This window comes from Suricata suricatta, chromosome 2 (genome assembly GCF_006229205.1).
Source record: "Suricata suricatta isolate VVHF042 chromosome 2, meerkat_22Aug2017_6uvM2_HiC, whole genome shotgun sequence".
NCBI classification, from domain to species: domain Eukaryota; kingdom Metazoa; phylum Chordata; class Mammalia; order Carnivora; family Herpestidae; genus Suricata; species Suricata suricatta.
The window spans coordinates 113,222,622-113,249,117 of NC_043701.1; the positions used below are offsets into that span (position 1 = coordinate 113,222,622).

Genomic DNA, 26,496 nt, shown 5'->3' on the forward strand with positions numbered 1-26,496 from the left:
GACTGTTCAACATTTGAAGATAATAGCAACAGTTTTGAAGATTGTTTTTCATGAAAGTTAAGCCCAGGGCACACATCTATGTTCTAACAAGTGAGTTTGACCATCCCTAGCCTTTCTCAATAGCCACTAAAACCCAGATTTCAGTTAGATAGTGTCTTAAGCACAGTGTCTTATTTTTTTTCACAGTACCCCATTTTGCACCCCGAATCCTTCCTGTCTGCATGAGAACTTCCCTTTCACCCTGGACTTTGCTCCCGTCTTCCCACATGTCAGTACTGGCAGAGCAAACATGACTCAGAAACCGGTTCCTCGGGGTTGAAACATTAGATGATGCACACTGAGGTCATTGCGCTGTAAACCAATGCCCGTGTTTCGCTGGGCTGGGTTCTCTAGAAGGTGCGCTGCTGACTGAATTGCTGGAAGAACACTCACAGGTGTGGGAAGAAAGGACTTGCCACCAACCTTGGTTTCTAGAGCTCCTTCTCTGGGCTGGGAAGGATTTTATGTTAATCAGAAATATTTCCAGAAGATTGAAGCCGCTGTAGGGGTGACGCAAATCTGCCAAGGGCCAGAATGGGAATCCTATACTCCGAGGTATGTGACCTTTCTGGAAGTAAGGTTCCAAAGGTGTTAAAAACTGCTCTTGCTTTTCAACTGTAATTTCCTGTTCCTGTGAAAATGTCTCCTTTTCTTCTGTTTAGCTTTCTGTGACAGTGTTAAGTCAAAACGAAGTCCTGTGTGTTCATCTTTTTGATTATTAGAAGGTAAACCATTTTGCGATTCTAAAACTCTGGCTAGGTATAAGTAGAGAGCAATACGATGCATATGTCCCAGCATCTAGATGATGCTTGTGGGGGTAATGTGAATCTCTCAGGGACTTAGGAAAATGGAATTTAATGGAGTCGGGTTTCTGATGTCAAACATGCAGAGGAAAAGTGAAAATTGGACCCAACCGCATTTCCTAAACACACTAAAGTAGACTGGCTTTTCTCTGGGAAAACAGGGACAGAGCAACACGTTTCAGCTCAGTATTTGAAAAGAAATTCACTACTAGCAAGTATAAGTAAAGATTATCCCTGACTGGAAGAGCATACTTTTTTGATACTCTGAGTTTTTTCTTTTCACATCTGATAGATCCCAAAATGCTTCCTTTCCCCTGTATTGAAAGGAACCTATTAGAATCAAATACATTTTTAAGTAATGTTTCAAAGGAGTACAAGTAATGTATGAGCAAGAGCTACAGGCATGATGATGTTATTCACAATTAACTCTTTTTCCTCTCTAACACAATTAACCAGTTCTACATTTCATTACAAAATGCTCAACAGAACCTTCTTGGGTGAGTCTTCTTTTAAAAGCAGTTTCTCTGCATTTGTAGTTATTTCCAATGCCTGGTGTGTGTGTGTGTGTGTGTGTGTGTGTGTGTGTGTGTGTGTGTGTGTCTTTACGGTAAATGTACTCTTTGATTAGTTTCAACTTTAGATTTAGGCAATCTAAAGTTTGAGAAACCAAAAAGAGAGGAACTTGTTTAGAAGACAGGGTCAAGACAGTTCATCTCACTCACTGTGGTAGAGTGGAGAAACTTACCTTTTAGGGGAGCATCCCAGATGATTATGGGGGGGGAGGGGGGGATCAATTTATCTCCCTGGGGAGAAATACTGCTCTAGGCTAGTGCTTTTCAAATTTTAATGTGAGTATAGATCACCAGAGCTCTTGTTCAAATGCAGATCATCATTCTGGAGGTTTGGGTGGGGCTGAAAATTATGCATTTCAATACCTTGATGCTTACACGGTTGGTCCATGGACCCACTTTGAGCAGTCAGGTTGTAATCTTGGTTCTGAGAGTAAGTACATTAAAAAAAAAAACAGTCTCTTGCTGTGCAGTGCAAATCATTTGTTTATTGGGTGTTGATTTGGCAAGTAGTTGAGTCAGGGCAAGATATGATGAATTATTTATAAGTATTGTTAGGGAAAAATTTTTTCCTTGACAAAATTTCTTCTGGTTGGTCTAAGAACTAAATTGACATGAGACAGATTAACAGAAGAAAAATCAAATTTAATTTTGTATTATGGGAACACTACACCTATGAGAGTCCAAAGAAAGGTAAAAGGAGGTACATACACCATCCTGAGCTAAGGCATGGAATAAGAGCGCAGGATTCAATGGGGAGGAGGCAAATTCAAGGGCAAGAAGAAGAGAAGTTTGACAATTAGACACATGCCCTGCCAAAGGGTCACTAGGATAAAACTTATCTCTGATCAAAACTGTCATTCTGGGAGACACCTCCCATTTAAACTCTTCTTGGTAGTTAAGGGAGCGGCCAATGTTTCTCTTGAGGTTACTGGATCCTGATTGCCTTTAACTCAAATGAAGACTTCGGATGTCAAAGTGACATATCTGGGGACTTACCCTGAGCCCCTTCAGTATCAACAAGAATATCCCCAGAAGTGGAGTAAATGTTTCACTTTTCAGCTATATGGAGGACAACTTGGAATTTACTATGATATTTAAAGACAAATTCAATAACACAGGTAAACACACACATACGCATGTACCTCTAAAACTCCCTAACATACCTAGAAGCTCCGAGGTAATTGTTCAAAGCTTATAACTAATACTGAATCCAAGCTAGTCTAAGGAAGTGTTGAAATATATGTAATGGCCATGCATCTCCATATCACACGTGGAAGTAGATTCTAGATCTTTCCATATGAATGTGCACCCTTGTGCACTAACTCTAGTACCAGCAGTATGAAACACATGAGCACCTGGAAAGTTCACCATTTTCAGAAAGAAGAGAGTTGCCCACCCGTTTGGCAAATAGTTTCTCAATTTGCAGAATTCCCCATTGATATCATTGTTTTGTTTGTTTTAAGGTAAAGGTAGCCACCACTGAGGACAGTAAAGGCGGTAGTAAAATGAGCTTGAGGAGCAGGTTCCTAGGAGGAGGAAGTGTTAAATCTTCATAGTGTCGCTGGGGAGGGTGCTGCTTCTGGAAAAGAGTGTTTATTGTGCTCTCTCATTACTCGCCAGCAGCCTGTCCTTCAGCTAGTGCGAGGGTGCTCTCACCGAGAGGGACTCTGTTTGACTACTGGCTTTAGACACTTTGCATTTCCAGTTGACCCATGTCAACTGAACAGCGATGATGTCCCAGAGTAGCGGGTCGTAGAGCTGCACCGATTCTGCCGAGGTGTTTGAAGATACTTGATCTCCCCAGATACCCTATTCTTGATACCTCGACTAACACTGTGTTGTTCTGGGCCCAGAATTAGAATAGTCTGGCTTGAGCAATCGATGTAAAGTCCTAAAGAGAAGTGGGTCCTTAAAAAATTTTTTTAACGTGTATTTGTTTTTGAGTGGGAGAGAGCAGGGGAAGGACAGAGAGGGGGAGACACAGAGTCTGAAGCAGGCTCCAGACTCTGAGCTGTCAGCACAGGACCTGATGTGGGGCTTGAACCCACAAACCGTGAGATCATGATCTGAGCTGAAGTTGACGCTCAACCAACTGAGCCACCCAGGCACCCCTGGAATTGGGTCTTTTTAGGTGAGAAGAAGTCTTAGCTTGTTTTCTGGAAGCAGGAACTGTAGTTGCATGTGGGAGTTACAGGTGAATGGGAAAAAAAAACCAACTGCGTCTTGTCCTCTGGTGTTCTGATGCAGTCTCTCTGTGAGACTCTCCACCTCTGATTTTAGAGAGGTTGAGGTGCTCTGGAGTAAGTTCTCAAATATGTAGACATAATGTACTCATCTGTCTCGTAGGTCCCAGTCTCTTGCCTTGTGCCAGTTGCTCTGTGTCTCCTAAGGTGTAAAGAATGTGAACCACTGAATAAGAACAGGGCAAGAGCCAGCCAGTCTTGCCCCATTGCCTGGTCCTCCACTGCCTGGTCCTATACCTCTTTAAACCATTTTACTTCCAATATAGTTAACACACAGTGTTACATTAGTTTCAGGTGTACAATATAGTGATTCAATAATTCTACACATTCTTCAGTGCTCCTCATGGTAAGTGCACTCTTAAAGCACCCATTAAAAAAAAAAACTGTTAGTGAAGTTCAACTTCTCACTCTGAGACTGTGAGAAGACTGGGGATGTGGGCTTGTCATTTTCCCCTAGAGCTGTAGGGGAGGAAAAAATTCCTTGTCCCTCCACTCACCTTAGGTTGATTGGCTAGGCCCCTGTGAATTAGACTGATAACTGAAATATTAACAAAAGAAAAACAAACATGTTTATTAGCACGGGCACTGCGCAAACACGTGAGAGCACCCAGTGATGAGTAACTCGAAGCAGTGAGTAGAACCTGGACTCTTATGCGTCTCAACAAAAGGATGACACATTGTCAAAGAGCGATCAGTCACAGCAGAAGGACTTTGAGTTTCTCGGGGTGGCAAACAGTGGAAGGCAAATGTATGGGGGAGCTAATGGAAGACAAGGGCTGCTCAGTAAATATTATTACATCTATTCCTTTGGTACTTTTCCTGGGCTAGCAAGGGTGACTTTAGTCCTTCCTGGCAGAGAGGGGAGGGGAAACCCCTTTATAAATTTATGTCGTGCTTGTAGCTAACTAGGAGGAAGCAGAGAACTTTCTTTGTATCTGCCGCTGCTCCGTTGGCTTCAGCTCAAAATAATCATTATGCCAGTGGTGTATTTTGGAGTGCATATACTGCATGTATATAGACATCTATTGAGGAATAACTGATGTAACATTAAAAGCAGAGTGCCTCATATTTGTATATACTGGAGTATATTTGTATATTACTGTCTGTATTCCAGCATGGTCCTCCTCACCCTTGGGTGGTCATTGTTTGACAGAAGGTCCCAGTGGCCAGGAGGCTGTAAGGGTGGTGCTCCTGCTTCCTCTGGGCTCTGCACTCACCTCTTGGGGGGTCTGAGGTGGTAGGGAGGTACCGGGGCTTCTGATCTGCTTGATCCTGGCAGCTAGAACTCACCTTCTCTTCACCTTGTTGGGGGAAAAGGCTTTCTTGCTCTTTCCTGGTTGTCATCATGGCCCTCAGAGTTCCTCAGGTCTGAAGTCTGGCAGTGGGGCTCCATTAGCCTTCAGCAGTGAGGACAACATATGGTCAAGGAGACCTTGTTGGAGGGGCACCTGGATGGCTCAGTTGGCTAAGCGTCCGACTTCGGCTCAGGTCATGATCTGTCAGTCTGTGAGTTCAAACCCAAGTCAGGCTCTGTGCTGACAGCTCAGAGCCTGGAGCCTGTCTTTGTATTCTGTGTCTCCCTCTCTCTCTGCCCCTCCCCTGCTCATGCTCTCTCTCTCTCTCTCTCTCTCTCTCTCTCTCTCTCTCAAAAATAAATAAAACATTAAAAACATTTTTTTAAAAGGAGACCTTGTTGGAGAAAAAAATACAAAACAGATGACTATGTTCTGCCTCCATTTCCTCTCATTGCTACTATTCTGGTACTTTCCTTCATCTTATGTAAAGACTAAATGGGCCTAAGTCAACCTTAAAAAAAAATCCCTATGCCATTTTATCTGCTTCAAAGACAGAATTTACTGAGAAATTTCCAAGTTCCAGTAAGTGAAGAAATGAGTCATCAGAAAGAAAGGCTTGAGATTAATTGTACAAATAAATGAAATCTTCAATATTGTTTCCTATGGTTAGTTCATCTGAAAAGGGAAAAAAAAGTCTTCTACTTTTTTTTTCCCTTTCTTTTTTTTATGCTTATTTATTTATTTTGAGAGAGAGAGAGAGACAGAGACAGAGAGAGCACTCCAGAAGGGAGAGAGCAAGACAGATAGAGAAAATCCCAAGCAGGCCCCATGCTCAGTGCAGAGCCCCATGCGGGGCTTGATCCCACAACTGTGAGATCACAACCTGAGCCCATATCAAGGGTCAGATGCTTAACAGACTGAGCCACCTGGGTGCCCCATTTTCTTTTCTTTTTTGGTGGGATGTGTGGGGAGCACAAGTGAGTGAGGGGCAGAGAGAGAGAGAGAATCCCATGAGGAGCAGAAAAAGAGAGAGAGAGAGAGAGAAGCAGGGTTTGCCTAAAGTGGGACTAATGTTTTACCTGAAGTGGGGCTTGTGTTTCCTAAAGTGGGACTTGAACTCACGAACTGTGAGATCATGACCTGATCAGAAGTCAGTTGCTTAACCCACCCAGGGTCCCTATCTTCTTTTGTTTTCTGAGAAGACATTTCATTAGTGCACCAGGCTATTTACCTGAATCATTTTGCTTCAAAATGCACAAGTCTTTCTTAGAAATTGTTATGAGACATTTTATATGGTTAGAGAGAGCTTCAGCATGGAGATGGTTAATGAGCAACTTCCTGAGTCCTCTGAAGATCAGGCAAGTTCTGCCAGATCCTTCCTTACACAGGGAAGTATCGAAGTTCCTTTAACCTTTAGGAGAATTTTCACCACAGTGAAAGTGGGATTGGGGGGGACGTCTGGCTCCTAGAGACATTTGTAATGGTGCCAGCAACTCAGGTATTTCTACGTGATTAAAATAATACCAAGTATTTCCCAGCCATGCTATCTATGACACTTAGATTGGTGTAAAAACATGATTCTGTTAAATAATATATACAGATTAGTCTAGTTGGTCATCCACATGCCGAATGTGTCATGTGCTACCCAGACGCACTTCTTAAATTTTAGGGCTTATGATAGTGAGATGCAAAGTAAGCAGGAGTGAGGTTCTAGCACCAAGTTTGAGGGTATTTTTATTATTTATTTATCTGTCTATCTATCTATTTAGTTAGTTAGTTAGTTTGAACTAGAGAGAGAGAGAGAGAGCACGATTTGAGAGGAGCAGAGGGAGACAGAGAGAGAGAGAGAGAGAGAGAGAGTCTTAAGCAGGCTCCATGCCCAGCTCGGGGCCCAATGCAGGGCTCGATCTCTTGAGATCATGACCTGAGCAGAAATCAAGAGTTGGGCACTTAACCCACTGAGCCACCCAGGTGCCCCTGGGGTGTTTTTAAAACCAGGCACATGGGAAGACTAAAGTACACAAAAAGTCATCTCTGATATTTTAGTTCCCTGTTTCTGATGCTCCTTAACTAATATGAGTTGCAGTGTTTCATTAAGACTTGACTTTATTATGGGGGCTCCTTTCTTTTACCTTCGCAGTGGTTCTCAACCCCCTCTATGCCTTGGAGACGCCCAGGGAACTTTTAAATGACACTAATGCCCCCACCTCACTGCTACACCCCCTTTCCCTAGATTCTAATTGGGCTTGAGGGACCCATGGTGCAACCTGGAAGTCAGCGGAGGCCAGCAGGTAGCTGAGGTGGGCCTGAGGCAGCTGGGCTGAGAGAGAGACCAGAATACGGGGAAGAACAGTGCCGGACTCACCGGGAGGGGCTTTGAACACAAGGCAAAAATCATGGCCACCTCACGCTTAGGAAATGGGGAACATTAAGCTCAATTTCTGTAATAATAGATGCAAATTAAAAAAACTCATAAAACAAAGTGATGTGATAGACCATACCTGGGCTGGGGGAGGGATGGTTGGTGGTTAGGGAAGCCTCTCGGAAGAGGTGACATGTGGGCTGAGACATGATTTATCCTGGAAGAGAGCCAGCCAAAGAACTCACAAGCAAGTGCAGACAGAAGACAGAAGTGGATGTGGAATGTTCCCAAACTAGCTGCGAAGGATGAGATTGGAGAGAAAAGTTAGTTCATTAGTGTGCCCTTCGATCTGTTCCTATCTGGTTCACCATTACTGTTACAGGACAATGGCTTGAAGCCTTTGCTTGTGCCCCTTTATCTTCTCACTTTTGCTCACCCACCTCCAACGACCCACTTTTACCTCCCTTGATTCTGGAACACAACTTCCCCTTTCTTTCTGTTCTCGGGGGTCATCTGCAGTGACCTCAACACCCACAAGCATTTCCTGTCTTCTCTGGACCTCTGCCTCTGCTCCAAGACAACCGTCCAACGTGACCGCTCATGACTTCTCAGGACGAAGCCCAGTCTGCAACATTTAGGATTTGGAGACTCTGCGTCCTATCCCAACTCTGTAACTGGTCTCATTTTCCACTACATCACATGTGCTCACTCTGCTCTAACCTTCCTTTTGTTTTTTAAATTTTGTTTACATTTTATTTATTTTTGAGAGACAGAGCATGAACAGGGGAGGGGCAGAGAAAGAAGGAGACACAGAATCTGAAGCCGGCTCCAGGTACAGAGCCTGACGCGGGGCTCGAACCCATGAACTATGAGATCATGACCTGAGCTGAAGTCGGATGCCACCCAGGGGCCCCTGCTCTAATCCTCCTTTGTGTTTCTATCTGCTTGTCAGTTTCCAAGTCTATCAGGCTTCGCCTGGTTTCCATATGTCATCCATTCGGTCTGAATCCCAGGGTGAGCTGCTCCTCCCATCCCCTTGCCTGACAGACCTGTTTCTGAACCTTTGTTCTTTGTCCCTGTCACTTTCTCCACCGTTCTCTGACAAGAGCTGTGCTGAAGAAAACCGCAAACCTGTCTTGAAGTCTCAGCCCACCGAAGCATCTTGATGCATTTCTACATAACCTGATGCTTCAAGCAGTCTCATATTTTTTGTTCACCTTCTGCAGTGCTTTTCATGATGACTGTCCCAAATCATCCCCACTATGCTCAAGGGCCTCTTCTATCCTCATCTCAATCTTGTCTCCTATGTCATTAGCCTGTTCATCGAGTTAAACATAATGGAGGCTTGTTGAGTTATCTGTCTACGCCCATTTATTTATGATAGATACTATTGGCATAAAGCATGAAGATCAAACTTCAGACTTTCGGGCAAAAATTTCAGCCAATGTGGAAAGTTCTTTCTATCCCAACCACCTGATTTTCCTCTTGTGCTTTGCTTAGAGGCCGGATTGTCATCCTGTTTAGTAAGGTCACTGAGTCCAGTGCTGTTCTCTCTTATCAGCTCTTCATCTCTTTCATGTCCACATCTGCCCATCTTCTCTGGCTCCTCATGTTTTAAATAATTATAAGAGTAGTTAACCTTAATGGAGGGTTTATTATTATAGGTCTGATCTGAGCTAAGTGCTTCATCTGTGCAGTCACATTTCTGTGACCTAATAAAGAAGATTTGGTTATTGTTATTTTTAAAAATGTATATTATTGATCTTGGGAGAGAGAGTGAGTATGCACATAAGTGAGGGAGGGTCAGAAAGAGAGAGGAAGTCAGAGAATCCCAAGGGAGGCTCCATGCTGTCAGCGCATAGCCTGATGTGGAGTTCAATCCCACAAACCCTGAGCTCATGACCTGAGCCAAAATCAAGAGTTGGATGCTTAACGAAACAAGCCACCCAGACGCCCCAAGAAGATGTGATTATTCAATCTAGAAGGGAACAGAGCACAAAGAGTCTAAGTAAGATGTCCAATGAACACTACTTTTACGTGGTGGTGTTGAGGTCGGAACCCAGAATTTCTTTCCAGAGCCTGTGTTTCTGACCACGTGACAGCACTGTGCCTATGGATGCACGGAACCAGGACATGGCCCTGCTGCCTCCCTCTGTGTGCCAGGACTCCCTCTTGGCTTTCACAGCCAAAGTGACCACAATTCCTCTCCAGTCACACCCTCTGATTCCTTGTAGACCATGTGCTCAGGCTCCCCGGTTCTGCCTCCTGCCCCCTCACTCTATGAACATTGGTCTTTGCATAGTCATTCATGATCAAATCCAGAGTCTTTCCTTACACTTCATACCCTTACGTCCATATTCCTTCTTGAAACTTTTCCTTCTTTGCATCTGGACCGTATCTTTTTCCAGTTTCTCCTCCAACCTCTCTGGCTGTTACTTCTTTGCCTCTCGGCAGATATTGCTAAATCTAGGTCGGTTTGGAGAGGAATCTAGATACATAACCAGGAAGGCTTGGACACCAGCTGGCCCGGATAAAAAGAGGACATACCAATGTCCTGAGAGTGTAGACTGATGATTAACTGGGGTGCAAGTCGGACACAAAATAATCTCAAATGCAAAGTCTTGCAGCCAGAAGACATTTTGAAGGCTGTTTCTCAAACTGCCTGAGGTAACTAGAGCCAGAAGAATGGATGCACTCTGCAGTCGTTCCCTGTGATTTCATTCCTGGCAAGGCCAGTTATGAGCTGCGTGACTGTGGGCAAGAAAGACACGCTCCCTCAGTTTCACCAATTCAGAATGGGCACCATAATACGGTTTTGTTCAGAGGGTTGTGTGAAGGTTAAATGAATTAGCGGAAGTCCTCAGTAAAAGTTAGCTCATATTACAACTCACTCATTCACCAAATAGACATTGAATGACTACTATGCGTCAGGCATATTCTGGATGCTGGGGACAGAATGTTCTAGTACAGACACCATACCTGCTCTCATGTAGCTTACAGTCTAGCTGGGGAGATACCTGTTAGTAATATTCCCGCCTTTATTTACTTAGATTGAGGGTACAGATAAGGTGGTGGTGAGAGATGGAGTTGGGAAGACAGGATTTGTGGGGTCTGAAGACTCATGTGTTAGCTAGAGGATAGCATCCTAAGCCAATTGGTCATCAGGTGACCAAAGTTTTCAGCTGGGAAGTGACAGGAAGCTGCAGCTTTTGGCAGACGGACTGGGGGCTGGAAAGGGGAGACAGGAGGGAGCAAGGTCAGTTATCCACTGGTTTTGCAACCGTCCTGGTGAGAATGAGGAAGATCTAACCAGGGCTTTGCCAGTAGGATGGACAGGAGGGCCCCAGGGCATAGAAATACCATGTCAATTTCCCAAGTTCTCCGATGGTTTCCTCCTCACCCAGAATCCCCCATGTTCCAGAAACTTCAGAGACCAACAGAATTCATAACTCAACACAAATGGAGTCTCTTCCGCTTTCTTCCCTCCGGTCGTCAGTGCTTTCATGACCCTGAGCTGCCCCCTGGTGGAGAATAGGAGTTTACAACAGCGCAGAACCTTTTCTGTGGTTCGCTCCACCAGCCACTTGTGTGTACTGAACCAAGATGACACTTTACTTTTCAAATGCAGGGACTCTGTGCCTGGGATATAGGACACTGAGGAAAGGTTAAAAGATAAGATCGGGTTAGTATTTTAAGGACAGTCACTCCAGTGGGATTCAGGAAGAACTCAGACGCACTGGGTATCTCTTGAAGGCCAACTGCCTACTTTTCCCTTCCTCCTTTCCGTTGACTCTCAGTAAAGGTTTTGAGGAGCCCAGGCAGGGTGGGCTTTATTGGGTGTCTGATGGGAATGTGGACCCACCATTGTCAAAGCTTTAAATGTTTAAAGAGAAGCTGGGAAGCCAGATGACTGCGTGAAATATTCCAGTATTTTTAACGTTGTAATTTAAAATCTCTAAGAAGGGAAAAATTAACTCTATAGCCCCCTGCTTACCAGGTCTGTATTCTGGGCTATCAGTTACCAATGCTAGTTGTGTAAATGATGAGTGGTCATCTGAGGCAAAGTTTCACCAGTTTATGATGAAATTAAAAAAAAAGAAGACAAAGAAACAGTTTTTTCCATACAGCGAAATCTCTATATAAAGGATGGCTTTTTTTCCTCTCTTCTGTGATTGTGTCCTTATATATTTTGTTAAGATAGTTTTATTTTGCTCTTACATTTAGTTAAAGCATGCTGCTGCTTCTCATGCATTCTACTGACAAAACTAAGAGTTGGCAACTTGACATTGCCTGTTGTAGTTCATTCTGTTTTGTTTGTTATATAATCTAAGTGACCAGGCGCCACTGCTAAGATAAGGGCTAAATGTTTTTGAGCCGTATTTGTGCTTCAGAGGAACTACCCCACGACCTCGAAGTTGATGGGGTAGGTGCATTGGCTGGGGAGAGACTTGAGGGTGATAGTCCTCACCGGGTGTGACAACAAAAAGGAATTTTGCCTCATTTTTTTTTTTGCTTCATGACCAACAACACCAAGACACACGAAGAGGAGAGATTTGTTCATGGTCACCAAGGAATTAGTTATAGAATCACAACTATAACTCAGTTTGCTGACAGCAGATACAAGTCCTTTCAAATGCTCTGGTCGTTTGCACATCAGCCCTACAGAACCCAGAGGCACTGCTAAGCCCAGCTGGTGACAAGGCCTAGGCAAAGGATAACCTCAGGGTAGGAGAAGGGGGATTTGTATGATTGTGCATTTCTACTGCATTTTGGACCCCTGTATCATGCCTGTTTCCTTCTGGGGCACAGAAGTTTGCCTCTTATCTACTATTGAGTTGACTTTCCTCTGTGATGTTTCTTTCATGAGCTGGGTCTTGGGTTGTCTTACTTTTGGGGTGTCTGGGCAGCATCCAGCTCTCGATTTTGGCCCAGGTCATGATTTCATAGTTCATGAGTTCGAGCCCTGCATCGGGCTCTGTGCTGACAGTGCGGAGCCTGCTTGGGATTCTTTCTCCCTTTCTCTCTGCCCCTCTCCTCCTTGTGCGCATGCTCTCTCTCTCAAAAATAAATAAAATCATCAGAAAAAGTATATTACTTTTAAAAGCTCCCTGATTATGACATTTTGCTATGTTAGAGACATGAATTGATCAGCAGATGTACCACTCCGCTTTCTCACTGGTGCTTATTACCCAAATCTATGCTTCTTTAATATTGTTTTCTTATTGGTAAGCGTGTGTGTGTGTGCTCACGCTATATTCCCAACTGGTAAGTGCATTTCCCATGGTTAAGAGTATTTTGTACACCTGTCCCCAGCAACTGTGGCTGGCACATGGCAGAGGTCTGATCTTGGTACTAAATTACAGAATGACTGAATAAGCAGTAATAATAATTTCCATAAATTGAGCACCATCTATGCCAGGTTTTATTCTAAGTGCCTTTTGTTTTACGCTCTCTAATTAAAATCAGTCTGAGAATATGTGGTATTTGCCTACCATGTGCCATTGCTGTGTTACATACTGGGGGTATGAATGGAATAAATTCATATATTAAATGGAACGATATAGCCTCTCTCCGCATGAAGCTAACAGTCTGAACTCCAGTGCCTTCCCGCACTGACTGCTGCCTGCACCCTTCCCGATTCATGCTGGCCTGCACCACGTGATTATAAATAATCAAGACGAGAGTGGATAGTTATGTCAGTAGCTGTGAAGCAGTGCTGGAGTCGGGAAAGACCCGATAAAGTAAACATTAAGTGATGACATGAAGGACGGGTCAGCAGGCAGCCAGGTGAGCAGAGAGGGGAAAAGGTGTTTTGTGCAGAGGAAGCCGTAAGGGTGGGGGCCCAAATGGAAGAAACCAAACATGAGGTATGAGGTCCAGAAGGAGAGCAGAGTGGGGGCAAAGTAGGCAAGAGGAGTTCGGTTTAGGTCTTGCTGTTAAGCTCCCATCATGCTTTGCAAAGCCCTTTATGACACTTTCAAAATAAAAGATATTGAATCCAGTAAATGATGTCATTTGTTATTTATTATCATTGAAAATGGGTCTTTTCCACTGAGCTGGTTTCCTTGAGCACATGGGGCCATATGTTTTATAATTTTTGTTTTATATCGTATTATATATTTATATATATTTATATCATAATTGTTTTATCATCTAGTTCTCCCCTACATTCCTCCTATATGCCTATTCTATATTCAGTGAAGTCCTGCTTTTCTGACAGGCGCCATCTTTCCGTGAGCACAGCCTTCCCCACAGAGCTGAATCTGCAATATTGCTTTCATTTATTCACTCATTCCGTGAACACATCTGTGTGCCAAGCAATTTAGAAAGTCGTTGAAGGGCTCCTCATGGACTTAGGTCTGTTCCAGATTTAAAGCCAGGCATAATGGAGACCAAAAATCTCATCTACGAAGCAATACACAGTAAAACCTTGGATTGCGAGTAACTTGTTCTGTGAGTGTTCTGCAAGACAAACAAACATTTCTAATAAATTTTAACTTGATAAGCGAGTGATGTCTTGTAATCCAAGTCGTACATGATGCTGAATGGCACATGGTCCCAACTGAGCCAATGGTTCTTAAAATTCACTTTGATATACAAGCACTTCGGATTACAAGCGTGTTTCTGGAATGACTTATGCTCACAAACCAAGGTTCTTGTATTACTTGCATTACAATTTGGAAAGACTGGAGTGTTCAGTTATCGGGCGGTGATTTCTCTCTTATGGGGGTTTCATTATACCTGTATTTCAAGATCTGCTTTTGTTTTTCCCCTCTCAGCCCATCTGCCAGGCGGCCTATCAGAATGACTTCGGTCAAGTGTGGCGCTGGGTTAGAGAGGACAGCAGCTGCATCAATGTGCGAGATGGCTTTAACGGAGACACTCCCCTGATCTGTGCTTGCCGGCGTGGGCACCTGAGAATCGTTTCCTTCCTTTTAAAAAGAAATGCTGACGTGAACCTCAAAAACCAGGTGAGACCATCACACATGAGTGAGGAGAGCAATTGACCGTGGTAATCTTTCCTCCTCACAGCAATGGAGGTAGTGGATGCCATTTTCTCATGGCTTGTAACTCCTGATACCATTTTTTTTTGTGTGTGCTTTACTTTAAAGGGACTGACACATACTATTCTATTAGGCTAAAAAGTCAAATAACTCAGAGTTCAATCAGCCAGGGGTATTTTGTGGTTACTTATGTACTTGTACTTCTAAAAAGAAAGGTTCATTCATTCATTCATTCATTTGACTAACTAGAGCCTTTCCTTTCTCTTCCTTTTCCTCACCATGCTTTTCCCTGCCTTCCTGCTTCTCCTTGCTTCTCCTCCTTATGATTCCAGAAATAATGGGAAGGATTTCCTGGGAAAACAATACTGACTTGGTGGTGCTATTTCTTTAGGTTTTTACCTAGTGGGTCATTCTCCGGAAGATCCTAAGGTCTTGATAGGATTGAAGAAGGTCAGTTTAGATATTTGCCAAGGATAAGCAAAGTCATGAACCAGAGGCTCCCTGAAGCGACACAGAGAGGCAGAAGGACTGTACTTATGGATGCCATGTTAGCTGATGGAACTCTCAGAATCAAGGAAGAGCAGACTATGTGTGTATCTCTATGAACTTCTTTCTGAACACCTTCAAACAGCCAGTGTCTGCATCTAAGTAAAGATAATATTTAAAGCACACCGAGTAAATATAAAAAGTCACTATTTATAATAACTGTGAGTGCCCTCTTTCCACTCAACATATACTCAGCGAGAGAAACCAGCCTGTTGGGCCCCACTTGCCCCTTTCTGAGTCAGTATCAAGGTCAGGTTCTTTGGGGGGGCCTGGAGGGGGCTCAGTCAGCTAAGCGTCGGCTTCGGCGCAGGTCATGATCTCACGGTTCATGGGTTTGAGCCTGTCTTCAGATTCTGTGTCTCCCTTTCTCTCTGACCCTCCCCTGATCACACTGTCTGTCTGTCTCTCACTCTCAAAAATAAATAAAACATTAAAAAAGAAATCAGGTTCTTTGGAGCAAAGACGTATTATCAGAAAGTAGATCGCTACTGGACCTTGTTTGCGCTTACTGTTTTTCGCTTGGTTGGGCTTGAAAGCAAGGTCTGCCTGCGCCAAGTGTGACAGCGAAGCAGCTTAGCGGACTGTGACGTGGTCTCTCCTGCACACAGCTGGAGGCCCAGGTGCCAGTGCTGGTGGCGAGTGGGCGTGGTGAAGACAGGTGTCAGCGGGTTCACATCCTCTGGCGATGCACTCACTGCAAGCTGAGGGAAGGAACAGCACAGGGATGGGGCTGAGACAGCGGGGTCCTCAGGCTGCTGGCATCCTCTGGGGTCAGGAGCCTCTGCAGGACTGTAGGGACACTTTAGATAAAGACAGATTTTATCAGAAGAAGGGTTCGGTTTGCATTTTTTATTTTTTAGGCATTGTTAATGATTTTTAAATATTTAATCTTTCCCAAGCAAGAATCTTTGTACATTAATAATTTAGCCAGTGCCTTCTCATACCTTAAATCTATGTTTATGAGTCATTTTCAGAAGTACTATAAAGGCCTTTAGATAAAACAAAAAGGTCTGTGGGTAATTCACATGCACATGCCTAATAGAGAACATCAATTCTCTGCAGAACACGTTAAATTAAAACATAAATATGCCTTTTTTTCTTCGCCTGTCAGATTGACCAGGATTAAAAAAAGAAAATCAAGTGTTAATCAGGAAGGAAGTTTAAACTTTTTTTAATGTTTATTTTTGAGAGAGAGAAAGAGAGGGAGCAAGCGAGCATGAGCAGGGGAGGGGCAGAAAGAGAGGGAGACACAGAATCCGAAGCAGGCTCTAGGCTCTGAGCTGTCAGCACAGAGCCTGACTTGGGCTTGAACTTACAGACTGACAGATCATGACCTGAGCCGAAGCCCGATGCCCAACCGAGCCACCCAGGTGCCCCAGGAAGGAAGTTTAAATCGTTATGATTTACTGGAGCACAATTTAGCACAATATGAAAAACATTCATACATTTCATGTCAGCAGTTATACTTTTAGAAACTTCTGCTAAGGACAAATTTAGAAATGTTGACAAATGTTATGAATGCAGATGTTCAGGCAGTATCATTTATACAAATAGAAAGATAAAAACTTGAAATGTCCAACAGATAGGGTTTGGTTAAATAAATTAGAACATCTCCATTCAATAGAAAGTCAGGCAGCCATTATAGGCCTATGTTTAAAGTTTTAAATTTTAATTAAAGAAGAAAGAGATCGGATTTTGTGCATACAGCATGGTCCTACATTTTAAAATTCCACCTAATGAAATTTAAAAGACTGGAAGAAAATACAGCCAAAATGTCAACCATTCTTCCTGGGCTGTTTGATAACGGGCAATTTTAAATTCTGTCATTTCATCCATGTCTAGTATACAAAATTTGTACAGAGAAAAAATCTACCTTAATATAAAAAAAAACCCCAACCCCAAACCGTATTCTTATTTAGGAGCAGTGTCCCACCCCCAAGTGGAAATTAACCTGTCTTTTCTCTCTTTCTCTCTCTTCTCATTGATTTGGTTGGGCCTTCAATCACCATTGCCTATTTTGTGTTATATTTATTGTGCTGATTTCTGTCTACTGTTGACTATGAAGCCACAAGGTTTTACGTCCCCCACATCACCGAGAAGCTTAAGTCTATCACCTGATACATACTCACAAATGCGAAGGATGACACTGACTTATTTCCATTCTTCCAGCACTGACTGTATGCACATAGGAAAAGTGAAAATACACCATGCGGTTAAGATTTTCCGGTAAACAAAGCACGAAGGAATAATTGGACGCTCTAGATGATTCAGGGATAACTTAGCTTTTCACACTGAATTCAGTCCTATGTTTGTATCTCAATGCATTTCCCCCCAAAACTAACATGCACATGAGAATGTATCTTTTTTTTTTACTATAATTTATTGTCAAATTGGCTTCCATACGATACCCAGGGCTCATCCCAATAAGTGCCCTCCTCATTTCCCATCACCCATTTTCCCTCTCCTCCTGCCCCTGTCCACCCTCAGTTTGTTCTTTGTATTTAAGAGTCTCTTATGGTTTGCCTCCCTCCCTCTCTGTTTGTAACTATTTTTTCCCCTTCCCCTTCCCCCATGGTCTTCTGTTAACTTGAGAATCTATACTATGATGATCTGTAAACTGTGCTTTTCACCTGTTGTCTTTTTGTGCCCGCTTCCCCACCTGGCAGGTTTTTCAGACTGTCCCACATTCTGGTCACTGGAAACCTGGCTTTATTAATCAGACACACTCCACAGACACACTCCACAGAAGGAGGCACCTTGGGTACCACAAAAATAAAAAGCACAAACTAAAGTTTAAAAAAAATAATGTAGTCTTGGGGCACCTGAGTGGGTGGTCAGTGGGTTAACCATCCAACTTTGGCGTAGGTCATGATCTCACGGTTTGGGGGTCTGAGCTCCACGTCGGGCTCACCACTGTCAGTGCAGAGTCTTGGGGTCCTCTGTTTTCTCCCTCTGGCCCCTCTCTTGCTTGTACCCGCTCTCTCTCTCAAAAAAAATTTAATAAAAAAATAATGCAGTCTTTTTTTTTCTAAGTAAGCTCCCCTGCGCAGCATGGGGCTCAGACTCACAACCCTGAGATCAAGAGTCGCATGCTCTACTGACTGAGCCAGCCAGGTGCCCCACAAATGAAACTTTTGGTTATGGTAACCCAAAAATATGAAATTTGAGACAAATATTAATGATCAATTCTTTTCTTAATTTTCAGAAACAGAGAAACTGCTTGCATTATGCTGTGAAGAAAAAATTTACCTTCTTTGATTACCTCCTCATTATCCTCCTAATGCCTGTTCTCCTTATTGGGTACTTCCTCATGGTGAGTTCACGCAGGGGTGAGAAGGCTCAGTGGGGAGGAGGCCAACAGCATGACCCATCCAGTTTGGCTGGGCCGTTCGTATGTAAAAGAATAGTAACAAAAATGAGCTCTTGGTTTGCATTTTTAAAATGTACTTCCTTTTTTTTAAATGTTTCTTTTGAGAGAGAGGGAGAGAAAGAATGAGAGAAGGGGAGGGGCAGAGAGGGAAAGAGAGAGAGAGAGAGAGAGAGAGAGAGAGAGAGAGAGAGAGAGAAAGAGAGAATCCCAAGCAGCTTTCATGCTGTCAGCACAGAACCTGATGTGGGGCTCGAACCCATGCACCATGAGATCGTGACCTGAGCTGAAATCAAGAGTCAGATGCTTACCCAACCAAGCCACCAGGTGCCCCCCTGACTTACAACTCATTCCCCTTTTTCCATCTGGTTCCCTGGTGGCCGGTTCCACCTTTGAGACATGACTCAGCAGATATGTCACTTACTCCAATTAAATGACCAAGCTCCCTTCTCCTTGTGGCTAATAGACCATGATAGTAGTAGTCTTTGCTGACATGAGCTCCAGACAAAATCTGCCTGTTGGAAGTGTAATTATTACCTCCTTGAGTGTTTAAGTGTTACAGAAATTGAGGGCCCCTAATTAGATAGGATAGTGTTGACTTTGATGCTTGGATTTACGGGGAAAAGAAAATTGTAGTCACTGATAAACACATACTCTGTTTATACCCTGGAAAACTTCTTGAAAAATTGTGTGTTTAGTACATGGCATTCGTAGTTTCAGGGCTGGTGAGGGATCTTCCATTTGTTTTCAAAATGATCACAAGGATGATTAGCAAGAGTCATTCAGAATTTGTTGAGTCACAATGCTGCTTTCTAAGGTCGGAGGTCCAAAAGCTGGAGGCCTTGGCAAAGGACTTTTCTACTTATTCATGAAACCTGAATCTACATTTGATATGCAAATGGCATAAGTGACCGGAGAGGAAATTTCAGAGGAAGGGACCAGGAAGGACTGTATCATTTCAGAGAAAAGCAGTGTAGATGTTGACAGAGGAGGAAAACCGATGGGGCTTCCTGCACGGCCAAGGGCCTGACCTCCGGGGTTGCCGGGACCGCTGTGCTCCCAGCAATGGGATGTGGGGGGGGGTGCCCAAACTGTCCTGTGGTCAGAGTCTCAGGGGACTGGGTAGGAAAAGTAGATTTCTGAGGAGCCTGGTTCCTTTCATTCTTTTGTTCAATCCCCCACACATACTTGCTGCAGACCTACTATGTGCAGGCACTGTGCTGGGTGTGAGGATGCAGTGATGAACCCAAAGAATGTAGTCTTGTCCTTGCAAGAGTTCATTAGAGAGTGGTGAAGAATGGATCAGTAATGAAATATGGCAGAAACGCATGTAAAATTACTATGAAGTAGGTAATCCAGGGAGGTGATCGGTGTTATGAGAGACCAAAGAGATTTTACATCACCAAGTAGGTCAGGGAAAGCCTCCTGGAGGAAGAGAGGCTTGGGCTGGGATACTAAAAGTGGATTTAGAGAAAATTAAAAAAAAATTTAAACAGAGCTTCTGGGTGGCTCAGTTGATTAAACGTCGGACTCTTGATTTTGACTCAGGTGATGATCCCAGGGTTGTGAGATCAAGCCCCGTGTTGGGCTCCACGCTGAGCATGGAGCCTGCTTGGGATTCTCTCTCCTTCTGTCACCCTCCCTGCTTATATTCTCTCTCTGTCTCTCTCTCTCTCTCTCTAAAACAAATTAAAAACATTTTTTTGAATATGGATTTATCAGGCGAGGAAGAGAGGAGGAAGCTTCTAGGCGGAAGGAACATTCAGTGCAGCTGGGGGGCTAAATGACCTGTAGCGGCCAGCGTGGCTAGCACAGGGCAATCCCGGAGGTATGGAGTGAGCCAGCAGGGACCAGAAGTGGGGGCCGACACACACGGGGCCCTGCAGGACAGGCTGGGGGGTTTGCTTGTGCCCTCAGAACAATGGGACAGTCTAGTGGGCTCTGAGCCAGGGAAGGAAGGACTGGTCCTTGGGCCGCAACCTCAGTAGGATTTGGCAGGTCTGATGTGGGGCATTCCTCAGTTCCCAGGTGCCCGAGTTGCCATTCCAGGACCACACCCTGAGCACCATGGCTTTACCTGATTGATCCCGGAGCGGGAAAGGAGGCGGGGGAGATTTTAAGAAAGATGCATAGAGGTGTTAATGATTAAAATAAGCCCTGTTGACTAGAGTAGTCCAGGCATACGCTGAAGAAAATATGTCAATGAACCTCCTCTTTACGTGCCGTTTGTAACAGGTATCAAAGACCAAGCAGAACGAGGCTCTTGTTCGAATGCTGCTCGACGCTGGCGTCAACGTGAACGCCACGGACTGTGTAAGTGCCTGCGTTTAGTCAGCCTGAAATGACACTCAGAATGGTGTCTGCAGGCACAGCATTTGTCACCTACAAAGCTACTTGCTTTGTTTTCCTAGACATGCCTACATTTTCCTGGTCTTTCTTTACATTTCATTTTTCTTTCTTTCTGTTTTCACTGCTCGTCAGGTGAGCTGGGAGTTGGTTAGATGCTGCCTAAACTCACAGGGATCTTTATTGACTAGAGGACAGTTTTAGAATTTTTAAAAAATGTTTTTAATTTTCTTTGAGACAGAGAGGGAGCATGAGTGAGAAAGGGGCACAGAGAGAGAGGGAGAGAGAGAGAGAATCCCAAGCAGGCTCTGTGCTGATGGTAGGACTTGATCCCAACAACCGTGAGATCCTGACCTAAATTGAAATCAAGAGTCTGATGCTCAACCAACTGAGCCACCCAGGTGCCCGGACTAGAAGACATTTTTAAAAGAACTGCCCCACTTTTGATGAGTTAGACGCTTAACCGACTGAGCCACTCAGGTGCCCCTAAACATCTAAGATATGAGAAGAAGCCACCTGCTGGGTCCGCAGAGCCCAGTGATGAGCTCACTGTTGGTCCTTTACCTTTCAGTACGGCTGCACGGCGTTACATTACGCCTGCGAAATGAAAAACCAGAATCTCATCCCTCTGCTCCTTGAAGCTCATGCAGACCCCATGATAAAGAATAAGGTAAGAATCTGCGGACTTTGGTCCGACGTCCTTCCAGCAACATCTTCTAACTGCGGCTGTCAGTTGAAGTGAATTAATTGCCTCTGATGTTGTTAACCGCAAAGCTAATTGTCCTCATTAAGGAATTATGTTATCCTATTACTGTTGCCAAGCCCATGAGTCAGTCAGTCTGGATTGTTGACTAGAACTTTTGTATTGACCTTGGACTGCATTGGAGATAAATGACTGTAATTTCTTTTTCTCCTCAGCGTGGTGAGACTTCGCTGGATATTGCACGGAGATTAAAATTTGCCCAGATTGAGATAATGCTAAGGAAAGCATCATAATCCTAGTGGCCTCACATGAAGAGATAGAAAAAATTAAAGCACCGTGTTTGATCTCCATTTTGGACAATTGGTCTGTGGACCGCTCAACTTAGGTGCCAGAATTTTATGGTTGCCATGGCTAACCATAATAGTGGTTGCCATGGTAACAGTTTTAGAAGGGCTTTGTATTTATAATTCTTTGTTGTTTTGCCCAGTGGAGTTGACCATGGTCATAATTCTTCTAGGAGAAACACTCAAGTTGTTGGAGTTTCCTCTTTGGTCAAAAAAAGGTGACATTTCAACCCCCGTTTGTCTGAAGAAGAGGATTGCAGTTGGCTGTTTGGTTCTCTCTTCTCAGGTGTGCACCTCTCACCAAGAGATAGTCCTGTCTATATCATATCCAGAAAACAACAGTTTCTTTCCGTCCTTCTGAGTAGTAAGAGGAAGATTCAAAGTATATATATTTGTATAGAATGATGTGTTGGGGGCGTGGGGGGAGGGCTTTATGTAAATATTCATTTGGTGAAACAATTTCAATAAAACTATCTATCAGTCATCGGGGGTGGGGGTATTTATGCCACAGTAATTGGGAAATCCTGTAAGTCCGGGCTTTTTCTTTTTCTTTCCAGAGAGCCAAGTTAACTAGAATACCTCTAGACATTCTACCATCAGCCATCTTGATTATGAACAAAATTATATAACTATCAAGATGTTTGTTCAAAAACACCTTTATGATTCTCCTGTGAATGCCAGGCAGCTACTAAGGTTGTTCATTCTGTTTATTTTCATTAATAAAATTTAAAATATTATTAACTGTTGGACAAAGGATTTCTTTACAGGAAATGAGGTGGTATCTGGATTTTACTTCCAGAGGTGGAGATAGTACATATCAAAATATATTTCTTAAGGCTCTTGTCAATGACACAGAGTAGAAATAAACATATTAAAAATGATCAAATTTTGCAAAGCAAGTCTGAATCATTAATATCTTTAGACACGGATTAAAGTGTAGACATATTACACACTATGTGAGGTAACAAATGAACAGTCTAAGAAGAAAAGATTTACCATCCTTGAACAGAACAAAGGGCTAATGAAAATCGAATCCAGAATATTTATTGAACGATGTACAGAGCCTTAAAGTATATGTTTTAGGAGGGAAATAGGAGTGTGTAGATACAGTTTCAGAAGTGCTTAAGTGTCTCTTAAATTATTTAAGATACATTGCACTGAATGGAGTCAGCAGGTGACTCTGGGGAACTGAATAAACAAATGAACTTGACACACCATAGACCTTTAGCACGCACCTATGTACCTTCAATTTGGTTTGCAAAATTATGCTATCACTCATGTAATCTGTAGCTGTCATCTTTGAAATGGTGTGAAATTGAGCATTTTTCTAAAGAAAAATTCATATTTGTGAATGAGTTTGGATAGTTATCAAGATCAAAGGATAAAATACATGGCAGTTTGTTGTCTTTATGCTCATGACATTCTACAACTTTCTTCCTAGTTTTTAATTTTTGAAAGCAGAAAACTGAGGCAGACGTTTGTAAGCATTAGATCTTCTAGAATCAGTCAATAAACTCTCAAATGAGCTTGGACTAGATGCTAGGTACCGCAATACATTTATGTGTTTTGTGGAGTGCTTGATGTATTTATGGAAAACTCATTAAATATCTTATAAAATGATTTCCTCTGAGACTCAACTATAAGAGCCTGGCCCTTTCTAATGATGCTTAAAATGTATTTCATCCATATTGTCCTCCCTCCCTCTCCCTCCCTCCCCTCTTCCTTCTTTCCTCCTTCCATCTGCATTTTTCATTCTTTTTTTCTTTCTTTTCTTTTTTCTTTTTTCTTCTTTCTTTCTTTCTTTCTTTCTTTCTTTCTTTCTTTCTTTCTTTCTTTCTTTCTTTCTTTCTTTCTCTCTCTCTCTCTCTCTCTCTCTCTCTCTCTCTCTCTCTCTCTCTTTCTGTCTGTCTCTCTTCATCTCAGCTTCCTGAGGTAGTATTTTGTCTCTATAGCAATAAGGTAAAAATGTCTAGCTTATTTTGTCCAAGTGACAACAATAGAGAGATTCAAGACCTCTGTCTCTGTCCCAATCAGTCACTTTACTCGACTGTTCCAAATATATGGCTTATAGAAAAAAATTAGCGTTTTAAGGGGCTCTACCTGAATGACATAGAGAACCCTAGATAACTTCTAGCTGTCAGGTAAAGTCTACCCTTCAAACTGGTAGAATATGACACATGAAACTATGTTCACCCAATGAATATTTAATTAGCCAAAAAAAATTTAAATGTCAGTTTTAGTGTCAAATGCAGGAAATCTGAAGGAATATGTACTATTTCTCTGTCCTCCCTTCTCCACCCCCCTCCCACTTCTACTGATAGGTTTTCAATTCTGGAGATCCTTAAAATCCTCCATTAAAATCCTCCTGTTCCACGAAGCCTCTCCTAAGACTTGTCAGTATCTGCGGCTTCACAATCGGACGCCACACATTCCCTGGGAAAAGCTGGTTTCTTCCTGCTTCATCAGATGTATGATTTCATTGTACATCCGGTGAGGAGCGTCCAAGCCCCAGATGAAGTCCACGTGTGCCCATTCGGGAATGTTCTTATGGTAGATGAGATTGGTCACCTCGGAGAGCAGTGTCTTCACGTCCTCTGGATTCGAAAGCCAGTCCTGACCCCCCGTCCACATTGCCGTGGGGACCGTCATGTCTCTAACTTTGTACCTTACAGGAGTCGGCTAGGAAAAAAGCAATCATATTTAACTGTAGGTAACATCTGGATTTCCAAACTCACAATTGATATTTCATATAAACAATAAAAATATGCCATGTGTGGGATGCCTAGGTGGCTCAGTTGATTAAGCGTCCAACTCTGGATTTCAGCTCAGGTCATGATCTCATGGTTCCTGAGATTGAGCCAGGAGTTGGGTTCTGCACAGACAGCTTAGGGGCCTGCTTGGAATTCTCTTTCTCCCTCTCTCTCTGCCCCTCCCACATGCTCTCTCTCTCTCTCTCAAAACAAATAAATAAGCTTTTGGAAAAAATATGCCATGTGTTGTGAATAAAGGAGTCTGGGCATTACAGCCAAACAGTAATTCATCAAGGGTTTCTGTTCAGCCCCTACTTGAAGGTCCAGTTGTTTAACCTTGCTGAGCTTCAGTTTCTTCATCTGGAAAATGAGGATGACACCTGTAATAACTTACGAGGTTAAGGGAGAAACCACATACATTGCCTTCCACTTGAAGCATTAATTTTCGATTCTTTTTCTTCCTATGAACAAATACTTAATACATTACCTTTGGAAGATAATGTTCCTGTCCTTTTAAAGGCTGATTTCAGGAGGCCAGAGGAAAATTTTCTATAAATATGTGTGAGTGTATGTATGTATGTATGTATGTATGTATATGTATATGTGTATATATATAATATTATATTAATAAATCTATTATTCTACAGAGACAGGCAAGAGATTGGAGCCTCACTGAGCAGTCCTCTGGGTCTTCACAGAGACTTTCTGGAATAACAGAAAGCCCTTGCGGCAGACCCAAGCTCAAGCCTGGGGAAGTCAAAGGCACCGGAACTCAGGCAGTCTGCACCAAGCAGAGCTCTGCTCCAGCCCTCCATCACCAGAAGAAAGGATCCACATCTGGGATTCCTAACTGACACTTTTCCTTTGTCAGGGAGTGCTTCCCAATCAAACTGGCTGCCTGTGCCCTGAGGTTAATCAAGCACCCAGAACTTTCCACAGTGATGTTGAGGCTCATTTCTTCTCAGAAAATCCACTGTGGTGCCAAGGTTTCAACCCAGGTAGTCCTGGTTGACTCTCTGTGGCTTTCTAAGAATTTACAGTTCTAGCCCAAGATTGTAATTTTTTTAAATAAGATATATATATATTTGGTTTTCACCCCATTTCTGGCACAGAGCTCCTAAGACCCTTAGAACTTACCAAGTGATGAGAGCCAACAAAGTGTCTTTTGTGAAGTTAATGAGCTGACTTTTGGACTTCCCCTAAAAATGGAGGCTGGTCCCCCAGTGGGGACCAGAACAAGAGGGTTGGAAATTTCAGTCCTGCTACCGGACCTCCAGGAAGGGGAGAGGGGCTAAAGACTGAGTTCTGTCGCCAGCGACCAATAATGGACTCAGTCCTGCCAATGTAATGAAGCCTCCATAGACACATGACAGGGCGCCTGGGTGGCTCAGTTGGTTAAGCATAGACACATGACAGGGTTGGGGAGCTGCCCAGCTGGCGAACAGGTGAAGATTGGGGAGAGCGCATGCTCAGAGTGAGCAGGAAGTTCCTTGCCCCTCCCCCACAACCTTGTGCTCTACGTCTCTTCCATCTGGCTATTGTTGAGTCACGGTCTTTTGTAATAAACGGGTGATCTAGTAGGTAAAATGTCCCTCTGGGGGTCTGGTAGCCAATCCGGCAAATGACCAGAACCCAAGGAGAGAGCTGTTACAATCTCTGATTTATGGCTTGTTGGTCAGAAGCCCAGGAACAACCTGGGCTTGACATTGGCATCTAGCTGGAGGGGGCTTTTAGGGAACCGAGCCCTTGATCTGACGCCATCTCCAGGTAGTGGCCCATCTGAGTTAAAAGGAGGGACCGCAGCTGGTGTCCGAACTGCTTGGTGGTGGTGAGGAATCTCCCCGTACTCAAACATACAGGAATTTGGTGATCAGATCTACCTTTTCTAGCCTCACTTGGACAGAAAGGCTGGAGCACTCTAGGATGCCATTAACACATTTTTCTCTTTTACGCGTGAAAAGACGGAACGGTCAAACTCCAAGGTACTGTGCTTCTATGACACCTTTTTTGCACATGTGCTTTCCTTTCCTTTCCCCGACCATTTCTAGGGCCTATGCTCCACAAGCTCCTTTCTCTAGAATGTAAAACACTAATGTGTGTAAAACGACCTTGAAGCTAGAAT

At 43.4% G+C, this 26,496-nt stretch overlaps 2 protein-coding genes across 10 annotated transcripts in view; one reads left to right on the forward strand and one right to left on the reverse strand.

Moving 5' to 3' along the window:
- The first annotated feature begins 275 nt into the window (after window positions 1-275).
- Window positions 276-25,308, forward strand: ANKRD22 (ankyrin repeat domain 22). 8 transcript variants are annotated; one of them, XR_003905512.1, is made up of 8 exons: window positions 282-594; window positions 14,094-14,285; window positions 18,070-18,177; window positions 20,467-20,544; window positions 21,149-21,247; window positions 21,496-22,317; window positions 23,946-24,330; window positions 25,022-25,308. XR_003905512.1 is itself a non-coding variant. In XM_029931689.1 (6 exons), the coding sequence occupies exons 1-6, from the start codon at window positions 574-576 to the stop codon at window positions 21,571-21,573; spliced, it is 576 nt and encodes a 191-aa protein (XP_029787549.1). In that variant the 5' UTR covers window positions 282-573; the 3' UTR covers window positions 21,574-23,244. The 8 variants fall into 8 exon arrangements, 2 of the variants coding, with proteins under 2 accessions (XP_029787550.1, XP_029787549.1); XR_003905511.1 differs by lacking the exon at window positions 23,946-24,330; XR_003905510.1 differs by lacking the exon at window positions 25,022-25,308 and having other exon boundaries at window positions 23,946-24,400.
- LIPM (lipase family member M) overlaps window positions 23,493-26,496 on the reverse strand; it is a 30,799-nt gene continuing 27,795 nt past the window's right edge. For both annotated transcript variants that reach the window (XM_029931687.1, XM_029931688.1), the window contains exon 10: window positions 23,493-24,303. In XM_029931687.1, coding sequence (XP_029787547.1) covers window positions 24,034-24,303 — 270 coding nt within the window. In that variant the 3' untranslated portion in view covers window positions 23,493-24,033. The remainder of the gene's footprint in view (window positions 24,304-26,496) is intronic.